The following is a 27,440-nucleotide window of genomic DNA, read 5'->3' as shown; positions in this document are numbered from 1 at the left end:
ATATTCATGAGTCTTCCCTTACCATCCTGTGGGAAAAAAAATCGCTTCCCGTTCATCTTTATTTGAAAATACAGTTCAAAATACAAGCGCATTAAACACGTTTAAATGTATTCCATTTCCCTTATTTAATATATAAAAATATATAATACATCTAGATGTAGTATTATACATAATATATAATACTATTATACAGTATTATACATAATATATATAAAAAATATATAATACTACACCTAGATGTAGTCTTATACTTTTTTCATATTTTTATATTTTTATTCTGTGCACTGGAAGCTTCAGTACCAAGAAAAAATCCTTGTGTGTGCAAGCACACTTGGCAATAAAGCTCTTTCTGATTCTGATAATGTTTTTTGTTTTTCATTCTTAATCCTACTTTAAATGTAATCCAACATTTTCTGTCTATTCTCTTGTGTAATGTATGTATGTATGTATAAGCTCCTGGAAACTACAGCAAATTCCTTTTGTGTTTGTGCACACTTGAAATTAGATGACAAAATAATCTTAGGATAATAGCCTAGTAAATATGAGTTTCCATGTTCTTCTTTTTTTTATAGTTGGAAACTGCATAGCTACTACAGTACCATAAAAATACTGCATTAAAACCTGATCATATTAAAGAAAAGCACATGAAATATTCAGAACAATGTTTCATCTTTATTTACATCTCATTTAATTACACACCATTCACCATTCGAAACACTGACGACGCCATCGCAACGTACTGTTTGCTGGGCATAAACAGGTTTATTTGTGCAGTTCTTTCACTCTCGAAAGGAATTGCACTTGTGTAATTTAAATATAGTTGGCAACAATTCGATATGTACAATCATTGTTGTATAAAAAAGAAAGAAAAATAAACATCAGCACAAACATAGAAAAGTTAGACATATTTGTTCAAAGTCAAACACACCCAGACATTTACATTCAAGCATGACAATCAACATCAAGCCAAATTGAATTAAGATTTTGTTGGTAATGGGATCAGCAACTAATTAAATCATAGAACCAATTCTCCCACTTATTAACATTTGCCCTGTATGAATGATCAATCTGGCACAGAATGATATGAATTATACATAAAAACCTGAATCGTCCATTGAATTTTAATAGGGTGTTTGTTGCTTTTTTCTTTTAAAAGCACGAACAAACTACACCACTCCTCATTCTTTTTCATTAGTTTCCTGAATTGTAAACATTTAAATATGTCAACTACATAAATGAAGTACTGACGGCACTGTTTATTCTGATCTTTCTGGGATGCATGAGAGTGGGTGAAAAAAATAAATATATTCATTGGATGGATCTTAAAACAAAAATAAATAACTTTTTTCCTTTTTTTAAAAAAATGAACAAAATAGGGACAACATTTTCAAGAGTGCACATTAAGACAAAATAATACAGACACACTGACTAAACACTATCATGTCCGAGTGGAGATATTATTAAAAGTTCCACCATATCCCAAGAATATCAAAAAAGAGAAATGGGAAGGCAGTAAATGAGCATGAGTATGAGTTTGTCTGCTATGTATCGAATGAGTCACCTTTATGACAAATGTGCTTAAATGTAAATATCTACATTTAGTATGTTCAAAACCCTCACAGTCTGAGACGTTTAATGCTGCTGCTGAAATCCGTTACACATACTTGCATGAAATACCGTACTAATTGGATGAATAATGGCATAATGTTACATATTTGGGCCATTTCACTTGCTGTATGACAGCAGTCTGTTAATCATAAGAAATTTATAATGAAGCCAATGAGCAAACCAGATTCTCAAACCAAACGATTCCGGACTTTGACACGGGTCCACAAAAAAAGGGGAACAAAATTCCATTTACACTACAAAATTGTCATCCTCACAACTGCAGCGTACATGCAATCTCAGTTCTAACAAGGCACAGTGTTTCATAATCCTGTTGAGATGGATTCTAGCTGTTCGATTTCCTTTATAAAGGGTAGAGGACCAGTATTACACAGACCCGGAAAACTAAGCAGGCTGGTTGAGAGCAGTGGTCAGTTGCATACACTACGATTTCATCTGGGCATTAAAGTGCATCCCACAGTGATTCTCGGGATTTAGATGGTTTGGACTATAAAGCTGCTGGCCGTTGAGCGCCCTCTACAGGCCCTGCAGGCAGTGGACAGACTCAGAGGATGAGAAGGTCTTAAAGTTTGTTGGTGTATAGCGTATCCTCGTCACTTTCGCTCTCATCTTGAAATTCGTGGCTCAGGAGAGACTTTTTGGAGCCCATAGACATGAGGCGGATCTCATCATCATAGTCGTCCCGGTGCTGCCGTAGCCGATGGAATCCGTCCTTTTGTCTGTTCGACTTTGCTGAGCAGACGCACCAGATGATGCAGGCTGTCACGACCAGGGCCGTCATTGCGGCAGCTGTGGGATTGAGTAAAGAAAAAGACAGCCATTGAAAATGTGCATATTAACTAAGTATTTTTTTTTTTAATGGCCTCATGCCGTGAACGATTTGATCTGCCTACCTGCACTTGCCACGACTAATTCTCTTGGCAGGCCAAATATATCGTTCTCCATGTCAAATTCAATAATAATGGAACTTGCTGCTTCAAAAGGGGACACAGACACCTGAAAAGACAACAGGAACAGTGAAAAAAAAGGTATGCATAGATAGCGTTTCTCATTTAAAACGTATAGTACATTATTAGACAATAAAAATGAATTTTAATTACACCATCTGCTTCATTACATTGAATTGTATATTATTATACATTTAAATTAAACTAAATGTTCTGTATTACATATATATATAAAATAATAAAATAAAATGTATGGTATATTATTAGACAATTCAATTATCTCCATTATTATATTGCATTGTATATTATAGAGTTAATTTAAACTAAATATTCTGTATAATAAATATATATAAAATAGAAAAGAAAAAAAAGAAAAAACAAAAATACCATAAGGCAAACAAAATAAATCAACAACACACACACACACACACACACACACACACACACACACACACACACACACACACACACACACACACACAAACAAACAAAAAGAAAACAAAAAAACAAACCAACACAGCAAAAATAAACTCTCACCTTCTGGGATTGCTGCTGGTAGCCGTCAGCCACCGCTTCAATGTTGTGTAAACCAGGGGCCAGAAGGGCGTGGAAATATCCTCCCTCACCCGTGAAGACTCGGACACCACCATTCAATACTATTATAGCACCCACGATGGGCTTACCGTTCTTATCCTTGACCACTCCACGAACCCCTTTGTGTACCTAGAACAGAAGAACCAGCTTCAGCAAGGACTAGCTGAGATTCAGCGGAGGGCGATGAACAGAGAGGCAGAGAGGACAACAACAGACTGACCTCAACCAGCATGCTCAGAAGAGACTTCCTGTTCTCGGCCCAAAGCGTGGGCAGCATTTCAGCCGGTGGGAACAGGCAGCAGCTGGTGTAGACCGTCATCTCAGGACAGTGACCAAAGTCCACACTGAAGTCCTACAACATGGGAAGAAAGTAATCAGAGAGTCGGGGAAATTACTGAGGAATTAAGATTAAAAAAATTACTGTATGTTAGTAATGACCCAAAAATGGGGTTCTGGTCCGTTCTGATTGGATTGCAGAGAGCAGTGAAAAAAGCAATGCTAAATGCAAAACATTAATTTAGAATAGCAAAACACTTCCCGTATATTTTGTTCTTGACATCCAAATCTGTGTGTCCAATCAAACTTTATGGTGTGCTTGCACACGTTCGAGTCACTTGGTAGAAGCTAGCCATATTAGACGGATACTAACACAGTTTAGTTTTGTTTAGAATTTAACCTGTCAACCATTTAAAAGCTTGGGGTCAGTAAGATTTTATTTAATAAAATGCATTTTTGCTAAATACTGTAAATACATTTATAATGTAACAAAATATTAAAATGTTAAAATAAATGCTGTTCTTTTGAACTTTATATTCATCAAAGAATCCTAAAAAATAAAAAACTGTCATGATTTCCACAAAAAAAAAACTTAACTGCACAACTGAATAATAAAAAATGTTTCTTGAGCACCAAATCAGCATATTAGAATGATTTCTGAAGGATCATGTGACACTGAAGACTGGAGTAATGACTGATTTGCCAACACAGAACTAAATTACATATCAAAATATTTTGAAATAGAAAACATTTATTTAGAATGGCAATAATCTTTCACTATATTACAGTTTTTACTGTATTTTGATCAATACTACTTTTAAAAACATCTTACCAACCCCAACGTTTTGAATGGTAGTCTACACAAAGTAAGAGAAAATCCAGAATACAATAAACAGATTCATTTGCAACTTGGAAAAATATGGTTTGTGAAGACCACAGGTTTTATGTGGTGAATTATTGGCCGCTGACATTTCATATTAATAATTGTTAATAATTGCATATTGTTAAAAGTGTTCATAATAATATAAATACATTTTAAATGTAAACATTTCAATATTTTAAAGGAAGTTTTTATTTCTTATAAATCAACAGTTTTAGTACATTGCTAGGTTCTGAAGCAAAACCAGTTGATAAGCGGTATTAATGCGTTCAGTTTGTAAACTACCTTCATGCTTCCCATGTGACTGTGCCACTCTGCTGCTCGAAGGACACCCTCAGGAATGTTGCCCACTGGGGGAGACAGGGAAAAAGACAGAAATAATTTATAACATCAACCTAAAAATGGTTCATCTACCTATAAATTTAACAGAGCAGAGGCTCTGAAATTGCTCACTGAGCATGCTGAGCATTTTCTTGTTAAAGAGATAAACCGTTGTTTTAAAAACTTGAAGTATGAAAGGAAATCAGCATACGTTGGCTGCTGTTTGGACATCCAGTATTGCCCAAGTGCATTGTAGGATGGTTTTTTGCATACACAGTAGCCAAATATCTCAGCGTCTCATCATTTTCAACTGTAATTAAGGAGGAAGGGGAAAAAAAAACAAAGAAATAAACGAATCAGAACACAGATGAAATAAATGTGTAATTTCATAAAGCAGAGGATGAGTCAAAACATACCAGATTGCACTGGTTTGTCATATGGGTAGGTGACCAAAACAGAGCCTCCATCCAGAGCCACAGAGAGAGAGAAGCCCCTTTCCTGAATCAGATCCATCACAGCGCGCGTCTCTGGCTGAGGATCTGCAGCACGCTGAGAAGCATTCCCTACAGAAGGACACACAAACAGTCAGCCGTCTTGTAGACTAAGCAGTGGACCGTTGTCATTGACACACAAATGATTGAAATGTAAGGTATAATTTGAATGCCATCCCACCGAAGAAGTCACTGTCAAGGTCCTTGCCGTGAACATTGGTCATGCCAACAGGGGAGGTGCAGTTTTTCTCTTTCGCCAGCTCACGTCCATCTGGGTTGATGCTGGGCAGGATAACAATTCTGGTCTCATTTATGAGCTAAAGACAGAGGGGGCATGTGAGGTACAGATTAACCTTCATGTACTTTCATTTAAAGGATTATTCTGTTTGGTTTCAATAAAATTGACTTGGCTTGGAATGATTTCATTGATAAATAAGGTACGCTTTTGCAGTAATTTTCTGTGGTAATCAATAACACCAATGCTGTCGATAAGCACAGAAAATGAATTTGACTTGTACTTGGGGTGAAATCTACTTAAAATGAGACTTACAATTGAAGTCTATAGGATAAGCATTGTATTATTTTGGTATCATAAGTGATACATCAGGCTTTTATGGCTCATATAGTATGATATAACAGAATATGGAGATCATACTCAAGAAGGGGGGAAAACAGCTCAATTATATTCAGCAAAAATATAGTCTATATTTCCAAAAAGTAAGATGAAGTTCTGATAGCTTGTGATGTAAATTAATGAGATCTTTATAACAGTAGACTTGTCACTCTATACCTCCCAATAATATGTCTTAGTAAGATGATATTTAAATGCTTAGTTTTATGATCAGAGCTCTGAAGTCTTTAATTGTGGGTGTCAGAACATATAATGAAATGAAATGCAAGATATTCTTACACTTTACAGGATGCTTTTAGAATTATACTAAAAGGCCTTTTACTTGCTAAAAAGTATAGATAGAAGGCATGTAGCAGATCATGTACAACAGGTTTTTCAGCAGAGTTTTGATCATATTGATCATTTAGAGGCCTTAGAGGTTTGCTTAGCAAATATGATACAGCAGGCTTTACAGGGTAAATTTGTATAGATAGTTTAACTTGTATTTAACCCAAAGCATTTCTTATTGCTTAAACTGTTAAAATATGCCCAGTCGAACTGAGGCGATCTTTTAAACTGCTTCCTTCATCTTGGGGAGAGTTTCCAAAAAGTATCCTTAGCCAACTATGGACGCAAGTTCTGTTGAATTGCGTTGGTAGCGATGGAACTTGCGACTATAGTTGGCTTTGGGAAACGCACCCCTGGTTAGGAGGATCCTCTGATCATACTGTGACCATCAAGGGCATCACTTTTGCACAAGAAAAGCAACTCACCTTGGTGATGGCTGTGTTCTTTCCGTAGTTAATACAGAGACTGGCAGCAAACTCCAGAAGCAGCTCTGTGCCCACTGGAGCGTTACCATGGATACCTGCCACAAACCGGATCTTGGGCTCTGATGGTTCTTGGACTTTAGGGTTGTTGGAGATCTCCAGAGCCCAGATAGTTCTGAACTCCACACTCTGACCAAGACTTCATAGGGGGGGAAATATTTATCACATCACTGCAAATGTTTGACTTAACTAAATGTTTTACTTCAGTTACACATTTTAATCCATTATAAACTATTATAAACTGACACAAACTGTTACACACCAAATGCTGAAATTACCATTGGACCTACTGTACCATTCAAAAGTATGGGGTTGGTAAGCTTTTATAATGTTTTTGAAAGAAGTCTCTAATGCTCATCAAGGCTGCAGTTATTTGATTGAAAATACAGTAAAAACAGTAATATTGTGAAATAAAATCAGATATAAAATTTAAAATAACCGTTTTCTATTTTAATATATTTTTATATGTTTTTTATTCATGTGACACTAAGCTGAATATTCAGCATCATTACTACAGTCTTGAGTGTCACATGATCCTTCAGAAATCAGTTGTGCTGCTTACTATTGTTATGAAAACCATGAAATATAGATTTTTAGATGAAAGTTCAAAAGAACAGCATTTATTTAAAATATAAATTATATATATATATATATATATATATATATATATATATATATATTATTTATTTGATAATTTTTTTGTAACAACATGAACGTTTTTACTGTCACTTTTTATCTATTAAATGCATCGTTGCTAAATAAAAGTATTAATCTCTTTCACAAAAACAAAAAAAGAAATAAATTACTGACCCCAAACTTTTGAACTGTATTCTACTTACCTCTTCTCTGGTCATTTATTTTAACTTTGTGACCTTAAACTTGGTTCAGCACAAACTATAATTTTCAAAAATTAAGCTAACCAAGCTAAAGTTCACACAGTAACTTCATTGTGTACTGAATGCAGAGACATTAATCTCTCTCATTCCCAAAGATTCGCCCTTCGGGGTTTATGGTCACAGAAACACACAGGATTCGGTTCAGGCATGTCTGCAGAGATCAGATAAACTGACTCATGCTTTTGTTCAATTTAACAGGTGTTCTCTGAGGGAAAGGCATGGCACACGTGTGAATAACAGCTCTCCAGAGAACTTCTGTGTTAAGGTCCCTCATGATCACGGAGTTTGTAAACACTGAATCCAACGTGCCAAATGTCTGTGAGATGCGTAAGAGAGCTGTACCTGTGGAGTGAGGTAATCTCCGGGAAGTTCAGGGTGAGGCCGCGCAGGAACTCGGAAACTTCGCTGTACCGTCGATAACGGAAGCTGCTCTGGGTGGGAGTGTCCTTGATCAGCTTGTCTAGACCGGATTCTCCTGACAGCAGCTTGATGAGGCTCTGGAACTCCTTCACACTGGGATCCAGAATTAGGGTTGAGCCTTCTGTGTTCTGTCCAGTTGTGTAACTGTGAATCCGGGTCAATGTGAAATTAACAATCTCCACTCCTTCCTTAGGCACGTTGACATAGGTGCTAACTGAGGAGTAGCTAAAAAGATGGAAAGAGAGAATGTCAGTAATTTACAGTCTTAATGCCAATTCACAACGCACAGACAAACGCCATCAAAATACATTTGTTGGGTTTTGACGGATCAGTGTGTTACCCCTGTTGGCGTCTGTCTGGGGTATTTTTCACCCGACTGAACATGTTCAATCAGAGTTTGTCGGTGTCTGTTGGGGCAGTGTGAACATGACAGTTATTGTTTGTTGGTGTTTGTTGCCGTTTGTCTGTGCGCTGTGAATCGGCCTTTATGCAAAAAGAAAAATATTAAATAAATACCCATGATGCTAAATAACTCTTTAGGGCTGTTAAAGAGCAATTTAAATAAATTAAATTAAAAATAAAATAAGTGAACACACATATAAATACAATGATTATTTATCTAAACTAATTGTAAATAATTGCATATCAACATTTGCTGAGAAAGCCACATATTAAAAAAATTCAAAGCTATTACAATTTTTAATATACATTACAAAAAGTGGCTTAAGTCAATATATAGTTACCGTATTATAGTTACAAATATTTTTGTTGTTTATATGTTTATAACTAAACAAAAGCAGATCACAACATATTTAATGGCCTCTGTAAGCTTCCATATGTTTGGAAAAAATTGCTATCTTTTAGTTTGGTGCCACAGTTCATGTTTCAGTTCAGAAAATGCATGAAAGTACCCTTGGGCAGAGACATTCAGAAGGTATTTTCCTGGGACGAGTAAGCGCCAGTAGTCTCCTGCGATGTTGGATGTGATGGAGTGATTGATCTGGTCCACAGTGATGGTCGCATTGGGGATGCCAGATCCATCTTTGCTGTCGATCACCATTCCTTTTATCCCACGGTGGACCTGAACAACCAACAAATAATTTTATAAGGTGTGAGGCAGAATAGAGATGGAAAAAAAATAAATAGGAGAAAGAAACAGCCAGACTGTTTGACCTGATGGATGAACTGCAGAAGTGATTTGCGGTTTTGTTCCCAGTACTTTGGCAGGTCTATCGCTGGTGGGTATTTGTAACAGCCCAGTTCAATGGTCACCTCAAAGCAGTTAGTGTTGACGTAGTTCCAATCCTGCATCCCTCCTGAGGAAAAAGCACATAATGCACATAGTTTATATTTCCTTCTTATTAAAGCACTTTTTAATTTTATACAACTTTTTTCTGGATATTATTTTAGGATGTCAATATCAACAAAAGGTTGATACCCCCCCACCCCCACAATCTAGTGCTCACTGTGGACATTGTACCCACCGTGGACATTGTACCATGCAGCGCCATTGGTGATGCCATCTTGAAAGTATTCTTCGTACGGATGCAGCTCCTTACAGGGGTGACCATCATGCATTTGAGCGTTTTCCTAGAAAAAAAGAGAGAGAATGTTTTACTGGCCATTGATTTAACTTTTAATGATTAAATATTCTTAACGACGTCATTTGATTGTTGATTTTACAGAAATAAGAAAGCCAGATGTAACCTGAGAGTAAGCGAGAGCCAACATCCTGAACACGGCATCATCTGAGGACTTGCTGTATTCGACAACATCTTCTAGATTATCGTCAAATGGATAGTTCACCACCAGAGAGCCTGATAGAGATTTATCTCGAGGTTATCCGTCTGTGTTTAGCATGCTTCCAATCAAACAGAACTATTATAAATTAGGACCTACCTCCATGAAGGTTGGCAGACAACACAAAAGGGTAGCTCTTTGCCCAGTTCATAACAGCAGTGGTCTCTGGCTGTCTGGGATCTGTGATGAGGTTGAACCGGTCCGGAAAGTTACGGTTCAGGTCATAGTTGTTAGAGTTGTTGCGTCCCTTGATGCCATCGATATCTCCTGAAAAAAAGAGAATGTTTTTGTTACGGTTCCATCTTCCTGCAGTTACTATGCTGCTCAAACACAGAGAAAAAAAAAAAAGTATAATAAAAAATAATAAATGTATTAATAATAATAATAATAATTTATTAATAATAATATTATTATTAAAAATATGCTGCCATTCTGTTGTCATTGTTATTATGTCGCTTCCACACAGACATAAACAAATAATAATAATAATAATAATAATACACACTATTATTTTCATTACATAAATAATATTAATAATATATTTATTATTATTCTTTATTATTATTCAACACAGTTTGAGATTAACCATTTTTTATATTGGTACAAATAGAATGATGAAAAAAGACAGATTATTTTTAACTCTTTAAAATTTATTTTAACTCTTTATTTAACTAATTTAACTCTTTCCTCGCTAGTGTGTGGGTTTTTTTTTTAAGTGGCCAGCCACTGCCAGCATTTTCGATCATTTTCACAAACTTTTCATGGTCCCCAGAATATTTTGTTTTATGAATATGAAGGGTTACAAATTTAAGGATCTATTTCAGATATGCTTCCTTACATAACATCACGGTGAAGAATACTGATTTTAGCTTTTAAGGTTAAGATGTCAGCAAAGTTGCAATCTCTATTGTGTTTTAAATGAGTCAGATCATTCTCACCTTTCGGAGCCCAGACTTTGAATCGTTAGGTTGATTGGATTAGCTGTAGGGGAGACTTTCAACTTTGTCTTTAATGGCTCTGGGATGGCCCTTGGAACCGGAGTTCCTGGCCAGTATCAGCATTTGAATAGGTATGCTGATTAAATTGAGACTGCCGGTCTGGGGCGGGTTCCTTAACCTGTATACTCATTTACATGCTTTGTTTGAATTTGTCTCCACCTTCAAAAGTCCCTCCTCCTAAAATGCCTATAAGATACCATGTAAAGTTCCCTTAGTTAGATTTTGTTGGACGAACCGCAGCCGCGCTCAAATAAAGAAACTCTTCTGTTTGAACGTGATCCCAACGTCTCCTGGTCTGCTTTGAAGAAAGAAAAAACTTTCCAACAGATAGTGCCGTGTGACCCGGATGGAGAAACTGAAACTCAACAAAGAACTTCAAGCTCAAAGATCTTTTTTTTTGTTGTCGTTTTCTCAACGTAGTCATTTAAAACATAAGAATAATAATGGTAGACCTCTGCTTTTAAACAAAAAAAGCTTTGCAGTAAATCGCGCTGATTAAAATCTAACGCTTGCTGAAATTTCCCGCGGAAATCCACCAGTACCACTGGAATTAAATACATTATTACAAGCTTACCGTTTTGAATCGAGCTAAGGCAAGCAGATAGTTTTGAACACTGGCTGGTTATGTACTTGCTCAAAAAATTATTTTGGATAATTTTTAACCGAAAAAAGCTACGGACTGCAGCTTTAAGTAACATTAGGCAGTTTTAATTTATATGCTGTTTAATGTTGATGATCGCATTATTTTACATATGCATCTGCTTACATATGAGATTGCTTGTTTCTGCTTCTTTTTTGCCTGTGTTTTGATTCAAAGATTCTGTACTCTTTCAGAAGGTTTGTCATAGCGCTCCCTACCGCATAACAGTGAAAACACGGATAACGAAAATTTTCCTCAATGGTGGGGAAGCGTTTTCTCTCAAATTGTTAACATTTCCGTCAATAGGGGTTTCTCAGAGTTGACAAGACCTTACCCTCTTGGGACATTTCGTATCCATCTGGGTTCATTGAAGGCATGATGTGGATACGCGTGGAGTTGACGAGCTGGGTGACCTCAGGATCAGTGCCATAGTTGCGACACAGGTACTCGATGAGGTTGAGGAGCAATTCCCGACCAACCACCTCATTGCCGTGCATGTTACCAATATACTTAAACTCTGGTTCCCCTGGTAAGGAAAGACGGGGGTCAGTTCACTTTAGAAGCGGGTTGAATCTAAAGATGTGTGTTAATTAAAATGACATAAAAATGGGTGGGAAGTACCTAACTCATGGAAACCAGGATTGTTGGAGATCTCCATGACCCACAGGACACGATCCTGCACAGATTTGCCGATGGAATACAGCCGTGTGATGGAGCTGTACTCAGAGCTGAATTTCTGCAGGAACAGCTCCATGTCGTTGTAGTAATGATGGCGGAAGTCCTGGGGCTGGACCGTAACCCTGGAGCCCTGCTTTTCATCTGCTGCTGCTTTGCTGGTGCTGCTGCTGTCTGTGCTGCCGCTGTCCGCAGAGGTGTCAGAGGGGGACTCTGGGATTGATGGGGTGGTCGGATTCTCATCAGTCTCAGCCACGAGGGTGATGTTCAGCTCAGTTGCTTTTCCTTCATTCACCACCACACCAGCCACGGACATGGGAATGTAGCTACATAAACACAAAGATCGACATAAAACACATAGATAGAACACTTAAACGTGAAGGAGTCTCAGAGCATATCGTTAGTTGAAAAATTAAATAACAAATAAAAGCCATTAGTAGGACTGGGTATTGATCCAGATTTTCCCATTTGATTCTGATTCAATTCTATCTCAATTGATTAGGGTATATTTCATGTACGTTATAATGTCCATTTTGTTTACATGTGAAAGAAATTCTCTTTCTGCTAATACTGTAAATTATACAAGGCAATGTTTCATTAAAAGTACGGACTTTCTAGGGATATTTGTTTTCGCTTTACAGGTTGCAATGAATGTTTCTGATTTGCTAAAAAAAGAACCAGCTCATAAGAGTCATTTGTCTGTGAATTTTGACTATTTAGACCTTAGTAAGGGCAGCAGCATATTTAATTTTGGACAGGAATGAAAACGAGGCCGTGAGGGACAGAAGTACAGCGCGTTCAAAGGATTGTACTGTTGTTTAACAACAAACCAATTGTCCAGCTGATGAAACATCTTTCTGAAAAAACGTTCAGTAAACAAAAACTCCATAAAACAGTTTTGAAAGTTGGGTGATCTAGGGCCTTTATACTGTGCGTGACTGTATCCTTCACAGCCTTGTCATCATTCGTGTTAAATTCAATTTGCTATCTAACCTGACTAAGGTCTATTGGTCGTGCTTTGGTTAACCAAAAAAAAAACTTGTTCATAAGAGTCATTTGTTTGTGAATCGGACTACACTGATTGTTTTTGATTCACTAAAAAGAATGAGCTCATATGAGTCACTTGTGTGTGAATCTGACTACATTGGTCATGTTGTATGTTTTTGATTTACTAAAAAGAACCGGTTCATACAAGTCATTTTTTTTATTATACTACACTGGTTGACTGCAACTATTATCATTCTTAATATTAGTTTTATAAATTAACAACAGAGCCCAAACTATGCAGTTCAGCAGAAAGCAGTGATATCTGCAGGACAGGCAACGCTGTACATTTTCACACAGCAACTGAACAATGGCACAGAGTACAATATCTTTTTTTAAGATATCAATACTGGGATGTAGATGCTAGAATAGAACAGAAATTCAATAATTTCACTCAGCCCTAGCCATCAGATATATGAAGACCACTGATAAAGGGATTTTCCTCTGAATTTTGAATGCGTATGTACAGTTTTCCTCATAAATATGCACTCCATCATATTCCATACTTACCCCGGGGCTACAGCTGTGATGGTGTAGAAGCCGGGCAGCAGCAGGCGATAGTAGTCACCAAAGCGTCCAGTGCTCACATTGTGGTTGATGCCTGCAACCATTATCACAGCATCTGCGAGCGGGGCTTCATTCCTGGCTGCTCTCACAAAGCCACGCACTCCAATATGAATCTGAACACATACACAACAAGGTAGAAACTCTGAAAACGACGCCACACTGACATTCTTGTAGGGCTCATTAAAAACTCGCCATGCATATCGTTGTTAAAACATCAAGTTCTCCTACCTTCTCCATGTAGGCCAGCAGGGCCTCCCGATTGTTGTCCCATTCTGTTTTGAGTTGAGATGAGTGTGGGTACTTGCAGCAGCTGAGCTCCATAGTGATTTCAAAACAGTTCCCCTTCAGGTAATTGTAATCCTGCATACCCCCTAATGAAAAGTAAGGACAAATTGTGTACCAAAGGCATGGGATGAATTGACATAGTGGGATTGTCAATGCTTAAACTGTAAGCTTCTGCAAGCACGAGGAACATCTCAATACAAAGAGTCTTTCAAAAGGTGTAATGTCAAGAATGTTTGGCTAGTTGCTAATGTTAGGAGCATGTAATATATGTAGGGGGTAGGAAATCATTCATGTAAGCCGACCTACTTTTATATCCTTGAAAAAAAACAAGCTCCAACCCGTTTTAAGATTGATTTCAGAGAATAAAGAGCTGACAGATATGGGTTAGAACCACTGATCTATGTAGAATGACATTATATTCTAGTGGTTAGAACACAACTAGCTTTATAGAATTACTGTCTATCGCAGGACTTTTATAGAGCGGATGTAGGCAGGGCTGCACCCACCACAAGTGCATATAATGAAGGTTGTGAAATAATTGCCTAATGTTAACTTTACTTTGGTGCTGCTATGATATTGCATATCGCCACGATAACCGACTTCGTCTGAGCTGCTTTAGGGGCTTTTTCACATGTTTGCGCTCTCACGTTCGTTATTTTAAATGTAGATGCGCGAAAAGTGCGTCCAAATAAAGAGCGACGCCGTCGCAACGCTTGCTTGTTTTCCCAGGCGAGATTTAAAAAAAATCTAATCAAAGTAGGCTTTATGGCTTTATATTCACAGAAGGTGCGAGCCGAGCGCGAATTCCAGCGCGGCGCTTCACGACACGCTTTCAGTTAACGGTCTTAAAGTGCGAGTCTGGCCTTCGAGATGTATGTAGCTAAACCAAACTGTTGAGGATAAAACTATTAAACGAGTAACAGAAACAATCAGTTTGCAAAGACTATCAATCAAAGCTCAGCTTTGGGAGACTACGAGAAGAAGAAAGAGAGAATGTGATGGAGATGAGAGAGGAAGGGCAGGTATTGCATACTGTGCCCATGAGATTAACATTATTACAATGTATTCCTATTTAACACATATAATGCCATAATAGTTGTATTGTATAAATACTATTATTTGTATATGGTCTTTGGTGCTGCAATGATATTGCATATCGCCACGATAACCGACTTCATCTGAGCTGCTTTAGGGGCCGTTTCACATGTTTGCGCTCTCACGTTCGTTATTTTTACACAGAATCCGATCCATTCACCAACTTAACAATGTTTTATTACCTCGTGTAGTATTGAAAAATAACATGCAACCTTTTTTTTGTTTAGTCGTTTTCTCAACGTAGTCATTTAAAACAGTCATTTTACATAATAATGGTAGACCTGTAAAAATAAATTCAATAAAACACAGAGAGCGATAATGTAAAATAGTTTTTTAATAAAAAATTTAAACTTTTAATTTTAATTAAAACACGAGAGCGGCGCTATGCAGTTTTGGCAAAGACAGTATATAAACTGGACACAGCGACCCCATTGGATTCAACAGAGACAAGTGAAGTCAATTAGAAGCTCTCACTTCCTGGGGGTCGAGCGTACTGCGCAGACTCAAACTGAGCTTGACGACGTAGATGTGACGTGAGCAACCCGTCTGTCTTCTAGTAGCTGTGCCAAGAGAAATCTGAATCATTCCCTTACGAAACTTGCAGAGACGAAGAGTGTGAGTAGGAGGTGTCCATGAGCTAGGAGCAGGATAAACTTTTGCTAGGTATTATGTAATTATGTAAATTACATAAACTATGGAGTGCCGCAGGGATCTGTATTAGGCCCTCTGTTATTTTCCATATATATGATGCCACTTGGAAATATTATAAGGAAACATGGAATTAGTTTCCATTGTTATGCTGATGACACTCAAATATATATTTCATCACGGCCGGATGAAAACGCTAAATTTTCCAAATTGACAGAGTGTGTTAAAGATATAAAAGATTGGATGACGCGTAATTTTCTTTTATTAAATCCAGACAAGACAGAGGTAATACTTATCGGTTCAAAAAACCGCCCACAAAACCTCGCACAATACAACTTTAACATCATAGGATGTCCTGTTACTTTATCCTCTACAGTAAAAGACCTGGGTGTTATACTCGATTGCAACCTGTCTTTTGAAAATCATATTTCATATGTTACAAAAACAGCCTTTTTCCACCTTAGAAACATTGCTAAGCTACGTAATATGCTATCAGTTTCTGATGCAGAAAAGTTAGTTCATGCATTCATGACCTCGAGACTGGATTACTGTAATGCTTTATTAGCTGGTTGTCCTGCATCCTCAATAAACAAGCTACAGTTAGTCCAAAATGCCGCCGCTAGAGTTCTTACGAGATCAAGAAAATATGATCATATAACACCGATTTTATCATCACTGCATTGGTTACCTATAAAGTTCCGTATTAATTACAAGGTATTGCTACTGACTTATAAAGCCCTAAACGGCTTAGCTCCAGTCTATTTAACGGATCTTCTATCGCCCTATAATCCATCGCGCTCTTTAAGATCACTAAATTCAAGGCTTTTGGTCATACCTAGGATATCCAGAACCACCAAAGGAGGGAGAGCATTTTCACATTTGGCTCCAAAACTCTGGAATAGTCTTCCTGATACTGTTCGTTGCTCAGACTCGCTCTCCCAGTTTAAAACTAGATTAAAGTCGCATCTCTTCAGCCAGGCATTCATATAATCCTACAGTTCAAACTACAATCCGGCCTCTAGCTCATAAATGCCAGAGGAGAACTGGCCCCCGACTGAGCCTGGGTTCTCCCAAGGTTTTTTTTCTCCATTAGGTCACCTGATGGAGTTTTAGGACACCATTAGGTCACTTGATGGAGTTTTTCGGTTCCTTGCCACTGTTGCCTTTGGCTTGTTCAGTTGGGGATATTTTGGGGATATTTAATTTAATTTTATCAATCAATAAATTCCTCTTGAAACAAACTTTGTTGTATTATTTTAATTTAATACTGTGAAGCTGCTTTGATACAATCTGTATTGTGAAAAGCGCTATACAAATAAACTTGACTTGACTATTCTGATTAATTATTTTGTCATTTTGCCTCCACGTCCCCCCGATTGCGCGCGAGCTTCTTCTCCTGTCCATACGGTAATTTCTCTACTGTGCGACAGAGAGTCGCGTGGTTGTGACCCCTCTCCCCCCTCTATTAAGCTAAACAAAACTGCATAGTTCCCCTTTAAATGTGTTTTAATAAAATGTTAAAAATTACCTTACATGCGATGAACTCTGCTGCCCTCTTGTGTACGATTTTTATAGCCACCAAATTGACACATATTTACCATAGACTGTAAAAAAAGATGGATGACGCCCCTTCGCTCTCTTCCATTGGTGAGAACTGAACATGGACAGAAGGCGCGTTTTTATTACAGATTTGCGCAAAACTTTTGCGATTTTTTCTAAATGTCGACAAAAAACTATTGCGAAATTACGGCGTTTCCATTAACCGATGTTATGCGACTAAAACTTCATTTTTTCCTCTCGCGATAAGTAAAGTCATTCCAAAAACCATGGCAACAGACGTTGGTAGGTTTATGTACTAATCCCAGCCACTGCACTAGCCATTATTATTAATCGAAGGAGATGTAGGCCTATGTGTGTTTTCCAAGCATTAATGGTAAGGAACGACCCTTATTCTTGTGAGCGGCACATATGAGGGGTTTCTGGGTGTTTGACGTCACCACAAATCTCGTCTAATCACCACCACAACAAACAACTCTATGACATATTCATTATATATATTTTTTTATTTAAAACAACCCACACACACCTATATACATTTGGATGCTGCATTAAACAAATTCATAAAGGGAAAAAAATGTAAATAATAAATCAACTCTTTAACTGATTCCAAGTGATCAAGGGCTTAGGACGTTCCAATTCAGCCCATTGCAGTTTCCGCCAGTAGTGGGCACTCGTGCATCGTAAGCAATGACGTACATCCGAGTGAACGAGACGAAGGGAAGTTAGCGAGTAAAGGGCATGACAATTTTGGCCTGGGGCCCTGTCCCAAATGGCACACTCTGGACTTGTGGACTTCCTCAGAGTCCACACTTTGGTGACGTCATGTAGTGCAGACCTATAGGGCCCTTGGCGCGAGTCCATGAGGGCGCATTGAGAGGTATTTCGATATCGATCGTCACGCCGGAAATAACGGTCTGGTTGTTGTTGGACAGGAGAAATCATATTTTTGCGCTCAGACGTCTTATCTCCATGTCAACTACACAGCCTAATTTTACAGTTCTATATTTTGATATGCATGCCACCTGGGTATTAGACAATAGATACATCATGCTTATTTAAATGATGTATACAGTTGTACATAATAATACATAATGTTCCATTTGAACTAAGATTACAATTTTAACACATAATGAAAATGTGCATGAGTTTCGTGTACTAAGACCGACGGAAAATGTAAAGTTGCGATTTTCTAGGCTGATATGGCTAGGAACTATACTCTCATTCCTGCGTAATAATCAAGAAACTTTGCTGCCGTACCATGTGTGCAGCAGGCGTAATGATTTGACGAAGCGCCTGAAACACAAAAATTGGAAACGCGCATAATTTGTCACTCCAATATTCAGTCTGTCAGGTTTCTCTTTTTTTTCTGCGTAGACAACACAATTTCTAGATGAGAATAACCTACATTTATATCTCTGAAGACAAGAATTCCAAGGCACTCGAATATTAGTGAAAAAAGTTTAAAAAGCCTTTATTTCATTCCTGGCTTAAAAATTGGTGAGAAGTGCACCTACGCGTTGCGGCTACATGCCTTCATCAGCCACACCCTGATGAAGGCATGTAGCCGCAACGCGTAGGTGCACTTCTCACCAATTTTTAAGCCAGGAATGAAATAAAGGCTTTTTAAACTTTTTTCACTAATATTCGAGTGCCTTGGAATTCTTGTCTTCAGAGATATACTATCCCACAACCAAAGAGCACCGAGATTTTATACACCCCATGCAGCACTTCTTTTTCGCATTAAGTTTTGAAGAACCTACATTTATAGTTAGGATACTGGCTATCAATGTGCATGATGGTAGGCAAAGTTAAGGATAAGAGCTGTAAGATAAACAAGTTGGTTATATTGCAGAGCTGTTTATGAGAAATCTTGAGCACATAAAATAATAATAAAAACGTACATTTTAAGAAGGTTTACTACTGTTGTGACAGGCATTCTGAGACATATGCAAAATACTCGCGTTCTTGCGAAATGATTGGCCTTTTCGTTTGTCGTTGTTTACGTGATGCCCCTCCCCCTCAGTGTGTTTTCAAATCAGAAGAGGGGAATGTCAGGGAATTAGATTAAAAATAAATCAGGTGTTTTTTTTTTTTAAATGTACATCATTGTTTAGTGCATACAGTATTTAGAAAATAACATTATTTAATATTAATTCGAGCTATTGTAAAATTATAATTATAATACATTTCATAATGACAGTTCAAAAAAGGCTGATGTTAGACTTTGTAATCATGCTATTTTCTTATTCCATATCAGTGATAAATTGTTTAATTCTTTCTGGTTTGTCATATGTATCAGTAGCTTTTAGGGGTGGAACGGTATATATATAATATAATATATTATAATATATATATGGTATATATATATATATATATATATATATATATATATATATATATATATATATATATATATATATATACATATACATGCGATCGAAAAGTCGCAAAGTGTTTACTTATATTTGTGTGTGCGTGTGTGTGTGAGGCGCGGGCACGATCGAACAGTGGAAACATAAAAACATACTCCGTCATTTTGTTTATACATTTGTTTATCATTCAAACTGCAAAGTGTTTAAGTTACTGTTAATTAAAATTAAGGAAAACAAATATATTAATCTGAAATGTAGAAAATTAATTTTCAATTCATTCAGGTACAATTACCAAACATATCTCAAGGTCTTTTTGTCTTTTTATTAATTTAATTAATAAACTAATTATATAAAACTATTGTCAGTGCACTACAAATAAACTGGTTCTATGCCTTTAATTTATTAATAAAACTTATTTAAAAAATACAAGGCTTAAGTAATTTATTTTCCTTTGGTGGTACAGCCTGAGACATGCACAAGCCTTCTGCATTTTTGTTTTGCTTTTCCCTCCATTGTACTGAACTCCTACCAAACCGTGACTTCTGCCGTTCCACCCCTAGGACACATATAGGTCATATTGGTCTAAGGTAGAACACACTGTCATCTAACGTTTGACGACTCCTCCAGAAACCAAACCAATGCTGATTTTTTACATGTTTTTGAAAGTCTGTTTTCTATTTTAATATATTTTAAAGTGTAATTTATCCCTGCGATGGCAATGCTGAATTTTAAGCATCATTACTCATTCTTCAGTGTCACTTGATTCTTCAGAAATCATTCTAATTTGCTGATTTGCTCAAGAGAAAAAATCCTACTATTATCAATGTTGAAAACAGTTGGGCTGCTTAATATTTTTGTGGAAACCGTGATACTTATTTCAGGATTCTTTGATTAATAGAAAGTTCAAAAGGACAGCATATATTTAAATATAATTATTTTGTAACATTATGAATGTCTTTACTGTCACTTTTGATCAATTTAATGTGGTAGATTACTGTACTTTAAAGGGAACCATGGCACTGGCAACAACAAGGTAATATGGTTTCAATTCCCAGGGATAAAACATACAACATTAAAGCACTGTCGCTGTGGATCAAAATTCCTCAAAATCAGCTGAACAGGACAAACTAATGGCAACTCAAGATTGCAATAAGCACTATGCAGATATATCTGCATGCGTTTTTTAACAGCTAAAAAGGTCTTGATTGTGAAAGACTTGGACTTCTGCTCTTTGCAGAATTGACTTTCTCAGACGGTCAATACAAATGCAATAGTAAGAGATAAAGCCGAGTTCATGCAATGTAATTTCAAAGTAAAAAGACAGTCCACTTGCCAATCATGGCAATGCCCTGGGCAGCTATTTCCAGTCGTGCAAATTCAGAGGACAGACCAAAAATTCCACAATTGCTGGCAACACTAATCTTTCACGAAGATAACAACAACTGAAACTGTATTTTTCAAGTTAGTCCGGCTAATTCATGCAGTCTAGAGCAAGCCTAACATTACCAAACAAGTCAAATAACTCTTGTAATTATAGGTATGTGAGGTCAAATGTCTCTGCCCCATGTTTTCTGTCTTTCTATAATATGTGACACTGTATGCTACCAGTCTAGCATGTTTTTAAAGGTGGCAGAAGCTCAGTTAATCTATTTGTCAGCATACATCCTTATTAACAGTTATTCTGACTTCAACAGTTAGACAGAAAACAAACATTTATGAGGGCATCCTGATTAGTCCCAGAAGAGAGATCCTGTTTTAGCACATGATTATTTGTTAAAGGGGTGGTATAATGCCCTTTTCACAAGATGTAAAATAAATCTCTGATGTCCCCAGAGTGTGTATGTTAAGTTTTAGCTCAAAATACCCCACAGATATTTGTAAATAGCATGTTAAAATTGTCACTTTTTGAGGGTGAGCAAAAATGCACTGTTTTTGTGCCTGTCCCTTTAAATGCAAATGAGCTGCTGCTCCCGACACAGAGGGCGGAGCTTCGACAGCTTGTGTCCTTTTACCTCACACAGACATGCACTGAAAATGTCAAAAACTTTTAGCCTTTTATGTTCAAACCGGAGTCAGAAAAATGGAGAGACTCAAGAAGAAGTGACAACATGTAGACAACATTTCTGAATGGTTAGTTGATTAATTTATGTAGCTTATGTGTAGTTATCTTCTAGTCATTGATTAGCATATTCTGTCTTGATAATCTATAAATCGTGTTCCGGGGGCGGGGTTTATTTAAATTTAAGGGTCAGTGATGTCACTAACCCGGGAGGAATGTCGTGTAGTCCCTACCAGCCATTTGTTGTAGTTCTTAAAAAGCCATTTCTTTAAACCAAAATATCTCCCTTTGCTTTGAACTTTGAGCTTTGTAACTTTGCAGAGGTTGTTTATGTTCAAACAGCAACATTACACACTAACTTAAAAGTTAGAAAAGTGAAATCATAATCAACCACCCCTTTTTTAATACAAATAAGAAAAGAAAAGGTTCAACTTTCTTATTAAACTATACTTCACTCTGGGCTGCCAAAACAGAGTGTAGACAGCGTATTAATGTTGCCTGGGTCCTATGTTCAAAGCATCTTATGTTCCTAGGGCTAACCTTATGTTTATGTTGCCCTAACCCTAACCCTGGGAACATAAGACCATTTGTCATGTGTTCATTAATTGCAATTTAAATCTGAGGAACATAGGACCCTGAGAAGAACATAGGAATAACAGATAAAGCTGGAGTTTGTCATAAAATGATTGAATATTAACTTTAAAAACGCAGCTGGTGGTCTGTAGATCTTCACACTGTGTTGGGTACAATCTCAGAAACAGGATTCAGGTCATTGAACAGACTTTGAGACTTCTATGGTAGAGGTTTCTATGGTAGAATACCAGTTTCTATGCAAAAAGAAAACAAAAAGACAAAACTAAATAATAAATATATACACACAAATAAAAAAACTTTACGACTTACGAGGAAAACCAATTTGAGGCATACTAGACTCACATAACATATGCAGTGTTGTTATTAAGCAATACGATTTAAAAAAAAGTTATTTTATTGAAATAAAGCTAAAATAAAATATAAATATTGGATGGAAAAACTTAAACGTGAAAAAGCTTTTTTATTTATTTAAAATAATTCCATGTTGCCTTGAAAACAAACTGAAATAAAATAGGTTAAAGATGAATTACTAAAACTAAAACTGAAATGAAAATAAATTAAAGCTAAATAGAAATATATAAAATAAGAAAAATGACAAAAGCACATAAAATGACTAAAACTTAAACTAAAATTTTAATGAAAAATATAAAACCTAATTCAAAATATTAATAAATACTACACATGATACTAAAATAACACTGGTCTTATGATCACCTTATGACTTAACCTCCCTGTCAAATGCACCAATAAAACGTTATAAGGTCAACAACACACATCTTACAACAAACAACTAAAGATCAGGTGACATTTGTATAGGAATTATGCAATGTATGAAATTTTACGTCAAAAAGGGCGTCATATTTAATTTTGGGATGTGTTATGTTGTACTTTCAGGTGGTTTTAATGGTCGGCAATTTCTGTCACCACCTCACACGATGACTTTCGGTCCAGACATTCGGGAGAGATTAGGGGTTCACACAGGAGGCACTCCCTTCGTAAACAGCACCAAACAAAATGCCACTGCTTTATAAAAACTGAGGGAATAACATTCAAATGCAAGAAGTGTGATTTAATCACCATTAGACTGGTCGAGCAAGTCTTAAGATACATCACGGATCTGACCTGCAAGCTTCAAGGAACATTGTGGATCAGATTTCTTCTGTTTGACAGTGATGGTTGAGAAACCGGACTGCACAGACTGAGGTTACAGACTTGTAAGGAAAGTAATCAGAGAACACCACAACAGTACACTTACAGTCCAGGTTTTGGATTACTTGCTATACTATTGTGTTTCTTACTAGTGCTGTTTGAGAATATTATAAAAATTCCCCCCCAAAAAACAAAGAAATATCATCTCCAGCATTCCAAAATTTTAAACTTACTTAAACAATAATGCAGCTACTACTACTATGTCAATATTTGAAATATGTGACCAAATGGCGTTTGTTTACCAACTCATTATCATACTTCCCAATAGGAGATATGCAACGGAATGTTTTGAGTAAAGAAGGATGTGGGTGGAGCCAAATAAAGACTGTTCCACTGAACTTAACACAGACTACAAGAAATTGTAGTCCACTTCCCTCCCTACTTACTTATGTTCTCTGAGGAACAAGAAACAGAAAATAAGTAATAAATTCACTGAAGTGAAGTTAATTACTCATGAAGCTATAGCTCAGCGGGTGAAATTCAGATAAAGAGAACAAGGAAAAGGGTGAATTAAAGCATGGCTAGGGAATAAGTGTTGCTAACATACCTGCCACATCATACCACTTTGCTCCATTTGTGATGCCATCCTTGAAGGTCTCACTTAAGTTTCCGTCACAGTTCGGCTGCCCAGTTTTCATAACAGGGTTATTCTCTGCGTAAACCCGGGCCAAGTAACTGAAGAGAGCATCATCGGGCGATCTGCTATAGGTGCCCTCTGCCTCATGGCCTGCAGAGTCATCATAAGGATAACTGGCCACCACTGTCCCACCATGCAGATTTCCAGAGAGCACGAATCTAGAAAATACAATCAGAGAATATCAGATGAGTTATAATTAGCATCTACTTCACATACACTGGATTAAGACATTACAGACATACAAAGATAAATACTAATAATTATTTTTATTATTATTACAAAAAAGTAAATAAAATAAAAAAATTCTAGAGCTGAATTAGAATAAAGTATATTTATAGAAATTGCACGTAAAAACAAAAACTAATAATACATTAATAAGTTGTTAGTGATTGCTGGACTCCATAAAGATTATCATTATTATTATTATTATTGTAAATGCAATCTCTAAAAAGTCTTAATCCAGTAATCACAAACAACTGGAAAAATCATCTTAATGCATTTTTTTTTCTTTTTTCTAATTCAGCTCTATAATATTTCATTTTTCTGAATAATAATAATTATTATTATTATTGTTATTATTATTATGGTAATACTTTACAATAAGGTTTAATTTGTTAACACTGGATAACTACATTAGTTAACACAAAATGACAATGAATTAAACACTTAGTCCCAAGCTAACATGAACTAATAATGGACATTTACTAACATTAAGTAATATTATTAAATACTGTAACATGTGTAATGCTCATGTATTGTAATAAAGTGTTACCATTACTATGATTCTGAAAAGTGAAATATTGTAGAGCTGAATTGGAAAAATGTACATTCATGAACGTTTTTATACTTTGCTAGATTTTACAGGCAAAATTCCTGATTCCTGGAACACCCTAGGCTAGGAACACCCAACAGGTTGGGAAATATAGCTTAAGATGGTAGCTGTGTTTTGGAAAAGGGCATAAGGTTTTTTTTTTTGGTTTTTTTTGGGGGGTTTAAGATGGTCTTTAAATTGGATTTTCTAGCAGTTCTTCTGTCAGAAAGTTGGGTTCGGTTTGCGAATGGTCTTACTTGTTCTCCAGGATCCACTTCATGACAGCAGCGCCTTCAGGGATGTCTTCTGCTTTCACGTGTACCTCTTCAAACTGGTCTGGGAAACTTCTATTGAGGTCGATGTTTTTAGCATTATACCGACCCTCATCTGTGCCCGCACAATCCCCCTCAATAGACTTCTCAAATCCATCAGGGTTCATGCTCGGCATGATATAAATATCGGTGGTGTTGAGCAGCTCTGTGACCCGCTGATCTTCTCCGTAGTTCTCCAGCAGATACTCCAGTAGGTAGATCAGGACTTGCCGGGACACGGTCTCGTCTCCGTGCATGTTGCCCACGTACTTGAATTTGGGTTTTCCTGGTAACGTTACATCAACAGTGGGGTCCTTGGTGATTCTCATTACCCAGAGCTCCCTGTTCTCCACTGATTTGCCGATGCTGGTCAGATTTGCAATGTTTGCGTACCTCTGGGCGAGACTTTTAAGAAGGTCAGTAAGTTCGGTGTAATTGTAGTATTTGTTGTAAGTCTCTTTCTCCTGCTCGCCGAAAGGAGCTGAGTTGATGGAGCTGATATAAACAACAAGCAGAGATAAAACCAACAGCGGGAGTTTATGCGATGAACACAAGTTGTTTACCCTCTGTCCCGACATGTTTCCGAAGGCACCTTGACGTATACATGAAATCCTATAAATTTGTCCGCCCGGAGTCAGGTCCTTTCTTTAGCCTGACGTCGGGGGTATTTTTAGTAGGAACTTCCTGGCTGCTAACGCTTTGACAAAGGGCGGAGTTTCGATGACAGCCGGAGTAGTTTCAAAATAAAAGTCACGACTACAAATTTCTGCCGTTCTGCTGTAAATGAGAACATGCCGATGTCTGTATTTAACTATTTTAATTACAGAATAGTCGATGTGTTTTTTGAAGTGTCGGTTGGTTTTATTGATGGTCTATCACGTGCACCAACCAGTCATCAGCCGGGACTAGTTTGTGTAAAATAGATAATTGTGGAGTTATTAATGTTTTAACGGCAACAGACGTGAGAAGCCCTTTTAGATCAGTGGCATCTAAAAAAAAATAAAAAAATAATATATCTATATAAACACTTTCAAAATTATTCAAGACCTGGAACCTGAGACAACATCGCACATGTACATCTCAGAGACGCCCATTTGATGTCTGCTTTTACATGTATTTTTTAATGTTTGCTCAACTGCAATAGCCTACATCTCCAGGACATTTCCTGTTAGATGTCTTTAAGATGTTTAAGATTTAGAATGTATGTAAAACTGCCTTTTCTAAGACGTTTAGCAGATGTTTTTACACAGCAGATGGTTTATAGATTAACAGATCTTTAGCAGACATCTTACAGACGTAGGCCTACCTGTGCTATCTATCTGCAAGGCTTAAAGGGATAGTTCACTTTGAAATACATTTTTGGTATGTTTTAGCTTACCTCAAAGGCATCCAAGATGTAGGTGTCTTTTTTTCCGCAGTAGTTTCAATTTTGATATTTTTAGGTCAAACCGTTCTTGTCTGTCAGTCATATAATGCAGGTCTATGGTCACTGTCTCAAAGACCATGCACAGAGTCCAAATTAAAACAATTCCCCATCGTAAGTACACATTGATGGCCTAAGACAGAGAAAACGAACAGTATTTATATAGTTTTTACCACTTATACACAGCCATGTCCAAGTGATCTGATCTGACGTGTACGCAGACTGGTGCATAGATATATACACACTAGATGTCGCCTTGTCTACGGCAGTTCATTGGAACGAATGTCTTTAAGGCGACATCTAGTATCTATGCACCAGTCTGCATAGATATATTTGCATGCTCTTTGAGACAGTGACCATCGACCTGCATTATATGACTGACAGACAAGAACGGTTTGACCTAAAAATATCAAAATTGAAACTACTGCGGAAAAAAAGACACCTACATCTTGGATGCCCTTGAGGTAAGCTAAAACATACCAAAAATTTATTTCAAAGTGAACTATCCCTTTAACCCCTTAGGCCTCCGTGGATGAAAATAGCAGTTCTGAAAAGGTACTAGTTCAACTTAAATTAAGTTGAAAACATGTAAACTGATTTCTTTCTAACTTTAATTTCTTTCCTTAACAACTCATTTTTATTGAAGTACAGATTTGTGGAATCTCAAAATCAATTCTTTTTTTTTGTACTCTTCTAGTTTTGATTAATAATAAGAGGATTTAAAACATCTTTGTCATCATTATGCAAGTAAATGGAAATAGATGGGCAACTGAGGTTCCCAAACATTTGTTTTTAACACTACGAGTGTCCATAGATTAAAA

General features: G+C 36.9%; 1 protein-coding gene and 1 long non-coding RNA gene across 2 annotated transcripts; both read right to left on the bottom strand.

Moving 5' to 3' along the window:
• Positions 1 to 652: 652 nt before the first annotated feature.
• Positions 653 to 25,893, bottom strand: cpda (carboxypeptidase D, a). The gene is made up of 21 exons (XM_082178934.1): positions 25,143 to 25,893; positions 23,985 to 24,232; positions 13,844 to 13,986; positions 13,559 to 13,728; positions 11,951 to 12,330; positions 11,664 to 11,855; positions 9,791 to 9,958; positions 9,599 to 9,708; positions 9,376 to 9,481; positions 9,065 to 9,207; positions 8,803 to 8,972; positions 7,814 to 8,116; positions 6,519 to 6,714; positions 5,317 to 5,452; positions 5,061 to 5,207; positions 4,856 to 4,954; positions 4,609 to 4,673; positions 3,388 to 3,519; positions 3,111 to 3,296; positions 2,520 to 2,622; positions 653 to 2,415 (listed from the first exon to the last, which is right to left on the bottom strand). Exons 1-21 carry the CDS (start codon positions 25,772 to 25,774, stop codon positions 2,189 to 2,191), a joined length of 4,056 nt encoding a protein of 1,351 aa, XP_082035060.1. The 5' UTR covers positions 25,775 to 25,893; the 3' UTR covers positions 653 to 2,188.
• LOC309505539 lies at positions 17,781 to 19,538 on the bottom strand. The gene is made up of 2 exons (XR_014208481.1): positions 18,960 to 19,538; positions 17,781 to 18,604 (listed from the first exon to the last, which is right to left on the bottom strand). It is a non-coding gene; the product is annotated as an uncharacterized lncRNA (long non-coding RNA).
• Positions 25,894 to 27,440: the final 1,547 nt, after the last annotated feature.

Source organism: Leuciscus leuciscus (genome assembly GCF_965113295.1).
Source record: "Leuciscus leuciscus genome assembly, chromosome: 9".
Lineage (NCBI taxonomy): Eukaryota > Metazoa > Chordata > Actinopteri > Cypriniformes > Leuciscidae > Leuciscus > Leuciscus leuciscus.
Note: the sequence above shows the minus strand (reverse complement) of the source record. Positions and strands in the feature narration are given on the sequence as shown.

What these genes read in the sequence shown, in the direction of transcription:
- cpda (XM_082178934.1), bottom strand. Translation starts at nt 25,774, where the DNA reads ATGTCGGGACAGAGGGTAAACAACTTGTGTTCATCGCATAAACTCCCG. An exon ending in TGCTGGCCTACATGGAGAAG is followed by an intron (nt 13,729 to 13,843) that starts GTAGGAGAACTT and finishes GTATGTGTTCAG; the next exon opens with ATTCATATTGGAGTGCGTGG. An exon ending in TGACAAACCAGTGCAATCTG is followed by an intron (nt 4,955 to 5,060) that starts GTATGTTTTGAC and finishes CCTTAATTACAG; the next exon opens with TTGAAAATGATGAGACGCTG.